The following is an 11,121-nucleotide window of genomic DNA, read 5'->3' on the forward strand; positions in this document are numbered from 1 at the left end:
ATACACACAAAGAAGATTAATGATTAAAATACACTTTGGAAGAAAGACAAATACTTTATTACATTTTCAGAGCTCTGAAAAAAGTTTTAATATAATAAATGTACAATTTATTATATTATCTAAGCCTTACACATGACATTACAAAAACAAAGAGGGACTCAAGATTTCACAATTTGTAATTCCTCACAGGGTTTGTCCAGCCAATACCAGGAGATGAAACCCTCCTAGAGTCACTGCAGTACCTCTGAAACACCTTCAACCCTTGTTGGGTTTAGGGTGGGGTTGGGTACCAAAACTCGGTACTTTTTAGAGTACCAACCGGATTAGGCCGGTACTACCAGGTACCAATTCAGGTAAAATCAATCTGTGACAAATCTCGGTACGGACGGAGCAAACTACGTCGCCTCTGCAGCTTCTTCAAGTCGCAGCGAGTCACGTTAACGCAAATAAAGGCGTGTGGTTACACTTTTCAAAACGCCACGCAGACAGCGTCCGCTGCAATATAATATAACAACACATTCTCACTCCCATCGCGTCAAATACAGACGCTTGGTCAGGTGTCTTTGGCGTTTGTTACTGACGCTAAAAGTCTCACGCTTGGTCAGGAGTGTTGCCGTCACTTTTTGACACTCTGGGTCGGGACGTACATTTAACTGACACGCGGGACAAGAACGGGACAGTTAGGGTTAGGAAAAGATGGTGGGTGGGGTTAAAAAAATGTACGTTTCAGTGACACGCGGGACATGAAGCCCCGGCCTCCCGGAGGAAGTCCTGTTATATTTGACAGCGTTAGACATGAATAATTATTTGATTTGATAGGTTGTAGGGATGAGTTAGGGAGGGGAGATGGTGGTAGGGAGGGGTTTAAATGTTCTAAAAGCTGACAACCTGCAATTCCATGTTTTTATTTGCCTTTACTATTATAATCCTGTAGGACTACAGAGTAAGTGCTCATGACTTCTAACCAGATTATGCACTATGAAGGGCAGAGGGACGAAATCGATGTAATCCAGGTTATTTAGCAACACAGAATAAACTACTGAGCAAAATGTCAATTAGTCTGATTTGACAAAGCTGATCCCAACACTACACACCCCTCTGTCATCACAGAGTTCAGAGAATCTATTTCTCACAGATCCACTTCTTAGGTTCATATTTTCTTCTTTGTGTCCATTTTCCTTGTTGATCGCAGCATGTTGCAGCGTAAATGTAACCGTCACCGTGAGGCAGTCCTGATGCCCAGAACCTGTCAGAGAAATAAAACGTCCTTTTATTAAACAGGGCTGAAACTCCTGATTTGGTATTCATTTAAAGTAAACTGTTTGATTTCACATGACATATATATATATGAATTTTGATTCAGTCACACACATTAAACTACAGTAGCTTTTCAGGTCTGTGAACGTTTAACAAATATGAAATCTTTATGGTTTAAGACTTCACTATACATTTATGATGTTTACAGGGAGACTTTTTGTTGCAGCTCCTCTGTTGGCCACTGACACAAAACGGTTTCAAAGCTGACTCTGCTCCCCATCTCTCCAGCTTCATCTTCATACGTCATCCATGGGACTGATGCTCCTGTTTATTTAAAAGGTCTACTATTCAGCATTTCCCTAAAAACTATTTATAGACTCATACAAAAGTAATCCTCTCAATCATCACTTATGACTCACTAGAAGTGTGTGGTGGTCTCTCTCTCTCCCTCTCTCCGTCTCTCTCTCTCTGTCTGTCTGTCTGTCTGTCTGTCTGTCTCTCTCTCTCTCTCTCTCTCTCTCTCGTCTCTCTCTCCGTCTCTCTCTCTCTCTCTGTCTCTCTCTCTCTCTCCGTCTCTGTCTCTCCATCTCTTTCTCTCTCTCTCTCTCTCTCTCTCCGTCTCTGTCTCTCCGTCTCTCTCTCTCTCTCTCTCTGTCTCTCCATCTCTTTCTCTCTCTCTCTCTCTCTCTCTCTCTCTCCCTCTCTCTCTCTCTCTCTCTCTGTCTCTCTCTCTCTCTCTCTCTCTCTCTCTCTCCCGTCTCGCTCTCTCTCTCTCTCTCCATCTCTCTCTCTCTCTCTCTCCCCGTCTCTTTCTCCGTCTCTCTCTCTCTCCGTCTCGCTCTCTCCCTCCCTCCGTCTCGCTCTCTCTCTGTCTCTCTCTCTCTAACACTAATTGGAAAAAAAACAGCTTTAACTCAGCATCCTTCTATTTAAAACACTTATTTTAGTGACCAACAGTGACTTTGATGGAATTGTGATGAAAATAAAAACCTTTAAAATGTCTCACGTTTCTGTCAGCGGTAATCCGTCGACCCATTTCCATTCTCCATTTCTCTGTTCATCCAGTAGACCAATCCAGGACTCTCCATCCTTACCCAGCTCAGTGACAAACTTCTAGAAGTTGACAGTGTTCACAGTTCAGCATTTCTGTTGTAGTAAAGCCATCTTGTGACTACATCTGAAGGAAAGAGAAAATGTATTGCAAGAAAAAAATCCCCCCCATGATGCATGAATCAGAAACACTAATCATACAGAAATAACCAACCATACTGTAGTTTCAATAGAACCAAACAAACAACATGGAACAGGGGGGGCAGTGGTGGCCTAGAGGTTAGAGAAGCGAGCTTGGGACCCTTGAGCAAGGCCCTTAACCCCAACCGCTCCAGTGGAGCTGCTCAGTGGCCAGCAGATCAGACTGTGGTTGTACTGGGCAGCTTCCAGGTATGAATGTGATCAGATCAGACTGTGGTTGTACTGGGCAGCTTCCAAGGTATAAATGTGATCAGATCAGACTGTGGTGGTACTGGGCAGCTTCCAGGTATGAATGTGATCAGATCAGACTGTGGTGGTACTGGGCAGCTTCCAGGTATGAATGTGATCAGATCAGACTGTGGTGGTACTGGGCAGCTTCCAGGTATGAATGTGTAACTGTGTGAATGTGACAGGTCGTCAGTGCAAATGACAAATTGTTCTCAATCGACTTACTTGGATAAATAAAGGTTAAACAAATAAAATAAAACATCTTGACAGACTGTAGTTTTAGTTTTTTTCACTTTGACTTTCAGCCTCAACAAACATCCACCACACACTAAGGACTGGACTCAACAGCACGACAGTAAACACACATTAGTAACGGAGGAAAGTGAAGAAAGACATTTATAATCGGCAGAGAAACAGAGAATGCATGAGGAACTGCACCGTTAGTGCTCATAAGACAGTTCACATTTCTCATTCAGAAACAAACACACTCACCTGTTCCTCTTCGTTGTTTATGACGACCAGATCTGCTCCCCTCTGCTGACAGTACTCTCTGCTTTCAAACCAAGACTTAGTCTTCTCAGATTTAAAGTAACAACTGCATCCAGATCTCTTCCATCCGTCAGGACACCACTTCTCTTAAAGTCAAACAAATGTCAGATTGATAAGAGTTGTAGTTTCACTATTTAAAGATCTTTCTTGCCTCCGTCATGTTCCCTGTCAGGATGTTTACTCTGTAAATACTTTAAAGTTTCACTCAGGTTTTCCATCTCATTTGTAAGTGGCCATCTCTAACACAAACTGAAATTTCACTGAATACATTTTAGATACTTAAGAAACTCTCTCACCACTGAAGCATCTAGTACATACTTAAATGCAATGATCACCCCCCACCTTCTATACTACATTACATCCTGGTCTCAGGCATGTAAAACCCTCAGAATCTTTGTAGAAAAACTGCCTCAAGATCCATGACATAAAAACACGTCATTATCATCACTGTCATATACTTGTCAAATATGATCTACTTAGTTTTGATAATTTAATAAAACACTCAAATGTGTCTTTACTACATACAATCATATACAGTGCTACTGCTCCCCCTCTGAAAAGGTTTGTAACACTCTGCTCCGAAATAACAGCGCAAACTACTCGAAGCATTACAAGGGGGGAGTGTAGCATCCCACAACGTAAACCCCAATTTGGGAGTTCCTCTTTCTCATGTATGGCAATGAGGAAGTGGAATGCCCTTCCCACAGAACATATCTTATGTACAAATTCCCACACTTTCTCATGCCTGACAAAGAGTTGGTTGTTGAGTAAGCAAGTCTGCACACATCTATAAGATACTGTATATGTGAGCGTGTGTGTGTGTCTGTGTGTGTGTATCCGTGTATGAATGAGTGTCTAGAGTTGGATTGTACTCTAATGTGCCTAAGCTGCTGCTTCTGTTTGAGTGTGTGTGTTGGGGAGGGGGGGAGAGAGAGAGTGAGTGGGCTGCTGGCGTCCCTGTTTTTGCTACACTGCTTGTTTTTAATTACTATGGACACCACGTCATCTATAGTCCTGTTCAAATTTCTTTTTAAAGTTGTTATTTTTACAAGTGTCATACCTGCCCAGGGACTACAGGTGGAAATTAGCAATTGTTGCTATAACCTGGCCCAAGACATATTCTCTTGTATTACAAGTTTAGTGTTTATTTGTGCATTGTCCCTGTTTCAAATAAATCAATTTCCATAACAGAAATATTTATATCATCAGCAAAACAGTTTAACAGCATGAAACCGTTCTAATCAACGGTAAATACACAATCAAGTTCTATGATGTAAATGTGTATAATACAGGTGTTTACTGTTTTTAAACTTTCTCATCTTTAATTAAGCACTTCAGCTGCTTTACTTCATCCTGTAACTGACTGTTTTCAACGGATATGTCTTGAGATAAACAGCAATAGATGAAAGTTAGACAGTTTGAGATTATTTATGCTTAATATACCGTGTGAAGTTGGATCCTGGGTGTTATGGTGATTTGAAACATTTCTTACCAGAAACCTTCCTCTGGATCTGGCTGTAGTTGCTGCTCAGTTGGTCGTATCTGGTCTGCAGTTGGTCTTTCTCCAAAGTGACTAGATAATCTGGTAACAACCACAACAATGAAACCAGACCAACAACACCAAATAATTCTGCTTCAAACTAAAAACAAAAATGTTGGGATATAAAAACCACACTTTGTTAGACTTAGACTTCTCTTTATTGATCCTTTTGGGATGACTCCCGCAAGGAAATTAGATTAGAATTTTTAAATTCAGCCAAAGCTTTTATGAGGCCTCATTAGTCTGACTTTCCCAAACTGAACATGTCTTTAGTACAATTTGCCCTCTTTTTGGTTCTGCTGACAGTATTTCCTTACTGAGCGGTGGTAGAAGGAAATGTCCGATAGTCAAATGTCGTGTTGCTAAAGCTTCAGCTGAACAGAATGAAGACTGTGGATTTTGTCCCCATGTTTCTTACATCGGAACCGTGTTAGAAAGGTTTCACTTTACAGGCGACATGGGCAGTAGGAATGAAGTCAGTGACATTTCAGCATGCATATGGTATGTCAGCAAAAACCTGAACCTATCCTTCAAAGCCTGAAGCTGATTGTAGTACACCATTGTTTACTGGTTCAGTATTTGGTGCTCAGTAGTTGTGAGGTGTATTTTATCTTACAGTATGCAGAAAGGATGATGATTCCAGTTATCATCAGAAAGCAGAGCACTGCCAGACAGAGTGCTGCAGCCCTGAAAGGCCTCCTTTGGAGGGCTGGAGGATGCCTCTCAGTGTGCGGTCCTAAAGTGGCAAAGCACAGAGAGCAGGTTCATTAATGGGAAAACAACATGAGACTTTGTTATTATAGTTCCTATCATTCCCCTGTTACAATAACATCAACCCAGTAGCTTTATTGCTTTGATCTGTGGTTGAGTGTGTAAAGTCACATTTTAGGTTGCTTTCACATCTGAGCAATTTGGTCCTTTTTATCCGAACCCTGGAGCATTTTGTCTGGTATTCAGGTTGGTTTGGAGCGGTGTCAAAACTCATTCTAACTTTGGTGCGGACCAAACAACCGAACTCGGGAAAACGAGGCTCTTGGTTCGCTTCTGAGCAGAGATGTTCACAAGTCATTTTTTGGAAGTCCAAGTCGACTCTCTGCTTCTGAGTGCTCTAGAGCTCAGTTGATGAACTCGCTTGTAAGAAAGCGATCCGTCCCAGATATAGGAAGTGAACCAAAAAACATTTACCAGTCTCCATTTCAATCTTCCACACAATTTACAGTCTTATATATGATTTAAGGGTTGATTACTTTCAGACCCATAACTTATTCTGATGTGTGACAACACATCATTATCTCTCTCTCTTTCTCTCTCGTTCACTCACTGTCTGTCAGCTGCTCACATTGTCGCCTTCTTCTAAAATAGACACTAAAGCAGAACCACAAACCCAAGCCGTTAGAAATGTGGTGTAGCTCCATTATTTCTGAGAGCAGAAGTGTCGGCGAATTTCAGATATTCTGTCCAAAAGATCAGTGACAGTTTCCACCGTATGACAATTGTTTCCAATGTTTGACAAAGTGCAGTGTGAATGAAAATCGAGCCAAATGAAAAATACTCCCCCCCCGAAACACACTGAGTTCACCGAATTATAGGTGTGAATACGCCTTTAAACAAATCATCGAGTATGATTACATGCACACTTATATTCCAGTATATTCAGAATATGACAATATTCCTAATTTGATGCAGGTCATGTAAACAGCATATTGTGTTTGGATATTCCCAATAAGGCATTTTTCCGAATGTACAATGTTTCCGATGTAGACATGGGATATTCTGGTATTATTTGGGTTTTAGAGGCATTCTTTGGAAATGTATACAGCGCACTCAGAATCTGCATCTCAATCTGGGTTTGTACTGCAGTTTGCGACAGTTTACAGCCTCTTGCCTGTTTACGGCTTACGGTCAGCTCTGTGAGTTGCTATGGTTACACACCAACCAGACGACAGTTTGCAGGGCTGCCCTAGAGATGCTCGGCCAAAAGAAAAGAGGAAATGCAGCTACTTTTAAACCTTATCAAAGACTCTGATATCAGCAGGTTTTTGGATATGAGCCGGGCCTAATAACTAAGTGCATGTAAACGTAGTCAGTGAACCACTCTTATGTAAATGATTATAATAAAGTAAAACAAATGTGAACTTATCTGGAATTTTGAGTTGTAATGGGCCCTTGAATGGCACAACTGACTCACAACAAAGGGTGACTTTGTTTCCTCTTTCTCTTCAGTCTCCCACTCTCTCTTCCTTCATTTGGCTCTGCATTGCTAATAATATTCAAAATACTTTGTCACACTTCCCTTCTTCCTGTTATGTGGTTTCATGTCTTTACCGGAGTTAATGCTTCCTCACATCTCAGAAATGACACTTGTCACTTAAATGTTACCAAAACCAAACATATTGGGCTTTGAAAGCTGAGAGTAAGAAACTAAACAGAGAGCAAACGTAGAGTTTACACATCAGTCAAACATGATTTAAAGGGACACCCACACACAAACAGATCAGCATGATTATTCATGATATTGACTTGTCATAACTTCTTACTTACCTCCTCCGTGTGGCTGATTATCAGTGTGATCATCCCCGATAGCATCTGTAGCCTCGTATATTTCCACCTCCCTCTCCTCCCATTCTTCTTTGTCTTCCTGCACATTTCTGTTGTATCTCACCTTCTTTGACACATCTGGTGTGGCATAAATATCTGCAGACATCTTGAGACAGTTAAACCGTAGGTGTACTTCACTTCCCTTACTGGTTTGCTGCTGTAAAACGTTGGTAGATATATATTCAGTATTGTAACATACTCTACTGATGCTGCAAGTGTTTATTTTCCAGTAAAGAACATAAAGGAAGTAAGATAAATGAAGTAACAGCTGATGCAACACCTACGCACAACACGCACGCACGCACGCACACACACACACACACACACACACACACACACACGTAACTCTAGTCTGGTGTTTTCTTAACTTCTTAAGTAACTAATGTATAAATAGCATTTATTCACACCGAGCCACACAGCAGTTCAACAGTTTGGCCAAAACAGGAAATCTGCTTTCACAGTTCTTTCTGTTGCCTAAACTGAAACATTTTAATGTTTAATTAAGTTCAAATTTAACACTTGATGAATTAATGTGGATATCCGGCTTTGGAACAATGTATTGGACCATCAGTGTGCCAATCCATGTTTTAACAATAACAGACTTCCACTACTGTAGGGCCCAATTCCAAAAAAAATATTGTGGTGACACCCTGATGTTTCCATTACTGCCACCATCAGGCCAAATGTCCCAATGGTACAAAGAAACACTGCAATGTGACCCGTTGTTGTGTGGACTGCCGTTTAGAAGTCAAGAGTTAGCATTTTGGCTGTCGCCATCTTGGCATTTTGGAGCCAGAAGTGACCATATTTAGAAAGGGTGGAGCTGGGGAGGTTGATGCAACCAAGCCAGTGTTGTGTATGGTTACAATGCTAAGCTAAACGCTAAAGAGGGAAAGTCACTGATTTTCAACCGGCTGACGTGAGTCATCCAGCAGGCGTGTAAACGTTGACCACAGGGTACTGGCGCCATTCATCTAAATATACGGCAGTACATAGGGTGTGATTTTCCGTGCGGGATGTGTGGGATTGCCCCCTTTCTGGTCTTCATATCCCTGCCCCTGCTGAATTATTTTATCCCAAATTTATCACATTTTTATACAAAATGTATCCGCAGTTAAGTGAAAGTGGGTCAAGTTGTAATTTACTGTCTCTACCAGCAGGTGGCAGCATACCCATGGTAATACTGTCTGTTTAGAGAGAGCATTTGAATGTGTGTCTGATTCGTTTCTATGTTAACTGTATATATGCCAATAATTAGCAGGGATATAGATATACAGATATACTAAATGCTGTGTATTTAATTTGGGATTTATGGTTTATTTATAACTTAGTTATATAGTATACATTTACTTTGTACTTATATCATTTCATACTGTTGGAGAAATGAGTGTGTTATGATTGTGTGGCCATAAAGGATAATTAAGAAGGGACACTTGTTTGGTTCTTATCGGACCCCCCTCAGTGGACCCGGATTCACTATTAACCAGTTATCAGTACATGGGTATCGCCATCGTGCACCCATTTATTCATGGTCCTTCGAGCCGGAACCAGGCCCACTGTTGTCGACAATGTCAGATTATTCAGATGAGCCCACAGTGCGGGTGTGGAGGCAGACTACACTTCCAGCTGCAACAAGTGCAGTATTGTATTGTATGTACAAAAACACATGACATGCAAATAACAGGCGGAACAGACAGACACTCACATTATCTTCGTTGCCGTTTGTTATCACCAGAGTTGCTCCTCTGTTCTGACAGTCTCTCCTGCTCTCTGTCCAGCTTTTCATCTCAGTAGATTTGTAGTAACAACTACAATGAAATCTCCTCCATCCTGTGTTTTTGTGACATATTTCAAATCATTTGAAGACAAATAAACTTAGCACAAAAAGTAAGGAAATTTGTGTTTGGTAGATTATTTCTCTGTGGTAACAAGGCTTTTCGGCAATACATTTTATACCGTTGGAAAGCCTGTTTAGTTCCCTTTCAAATGGTGCCCAATTCGTAAGGAACATGCATTTGTGGGATGAGCAGCAGCGCTGAGTATGTGGGTTGCGCCCATGAAAAATTTGCCAAATCTTCTCTGCCAATGCCAAACATCTTATTCTGCCATTGACTCGTTTGGTGTTTGGTGGATTGGATGATTGAAGTTTGAAGATACAATACATATTGGCAATTTAACAATTTATTCATTTCACAAACGGGAGCCTCAGTAGCGTGTGGAAGAACCAAACACAGCCACAACAGCCTGGCACCTCCTCCTCATGCTGGTCACCAGCCTGGTCACACACTGCTGGGGGATGGCATCCCATTCTTCAACCAGCATTTGTTGCAAGTCAGCCAACGTGGTTGTGTTGGTCACTCTGGCGCCAACAGCACGCCCAAGCTGATCCCACAAGTGTTCCATGGGGTTGAGGTCAGGACTGCTGGTTGAAGAATGGGATGCCATCCCACACATTCCCTTACAAATGGGGCACCATTTGAGAGGGAACTAAACAGGCTTTCCAACAGTATAAAATGTATTGCCAAAAAGCATTGTTACCACAGAGAAATAATCTACCAAACACATATTTTCTTACTTTTTGTGCTAAGTTTATATAAGACTTATAAGACTTGTTTCTTTTAAAACATTTCTCACCTGTAATGTTCCCCTGTGTCTGTTATTTTGTCTCCTGGCAGAAACTGTTGCTCAGGTTGTTATAGCTCTTCTGCAACTGGCTGTAGTTGTTGCTCAGTTGGTTGCATCGGGTCTGTAGCTGGTCCTTTTCCAAAGTGACTAAATTAGCTGATGAAAACCATAACAATTAAGAAACAGACCAACAACACCAAATCATTTTCACTGATGTCTTGAGAAAAACAGCAATAGATATAAGACTATTTAGAAAAATGTATGCTTAGTATGCAGTGTGAAGTTGGATCATGTGTATTGTATTATAACATTTCTTACCTGAAACATTCTCCTAAACAGCAACCTTTTTTCAATCTCTAATAGTTGGTTATGTTCATAATCCCTTAAAATACTTCAAACTACAGGCAGCCACTTTGTGTGTGGTTAAAAAAAACAACTTTAAAGCACTTATATCAGTCTGGCACTGGCTTTCCAGCATAAAACAGAACCTTAATGCATAATCTTAAGGCATTTGTTCATAAACTCATTTCTGGATACGAGTCTGATAACAATGCTGCAACAAAAGTATGTAGTATGTAGGCAGTGTTTGAATTACACCAGGGCTTTTGGGGAGCCCTATTATTCGGAGATGGGAGGGTACTGTACAGATGCCCCTCAGACATGAACTCATCCATCTACAACAAAGAAAACAACAATAATTCACCGTTGTAAAGTTTTACATAAGCGCCCTCCGCTGAGACAAAAAATGCCAACGCACAGTGGACAGGCAATGCTTTGTGTTAAGAGACAGAACGCAGGAAGAAAAATTAAGAAACGTACATGATGGAAAACAAAACACTTTAACACGTCGACACAGAGCTACGTTACGTCAACAGCTACCCAAAATAAATGTGTCATCATTATACATTACGTGGAAGGTTATCCACATTATTAATTTCATTAAACACAACAAAATATTTTTTCCGAAGATTTTTACAAAACTTTTCAAAGACTATGACTTCTTCAGGTTTTCTATGACCGTGGAAACCCTGGAAGGGTCTCCAGTCTCTGGTTGTAAAAATGTATTTAAATGT

General features: G+C 40.9%; 1 protein-coding gene across 1 annotated transcript; it reads right to left on the minus strand.

Moving 5' to 3' along the window:
* Positions 1 to 34: 34 nt before the first annotated feature.
* LOC144528584 (CD209 antigen-like protein C) lies at positions 35 to 7,655 on the minus strand. Its single transcript, XM_078267259.1, has 6 exons — positions 7,367 to 7,655; positions 5,442 to 5,561; positions 4,778 to 4,867; positions 3,229 to 3,371; positions 2,264 to 2,370; positions 35 to 1,246 (listed from the first exon to the last, which is right to left on the minus strand). The coding sequence occupies exons 1-6, from the start codon at positions 7,527 to 7,529 to the stop codon at positions 1,123 to 1,125; spliced, it is 747 nt and encodes a 248-aa protein (XP_078123385.1). The 5' UTR covers positions 7,530 to 7,655; the 3' UTR covers positions 35 to 1,122.
* Positions 7,656 to 11,121: the final 3,466 nt, after the last annotated feature.

Source organism: Sander vitreus, chromosome 14 (assembly GCF_031162955.1).
Source record: "Sander vitreus isolate 19-12246 chromosome 14, sanVit1, whole genome shotgun sequence".
Lineage (NCBI taxonomy): Eukaryota > Metazoa > Chordata > Actinopteri > Perciformes > Percidae > Sander > Sander vitreus.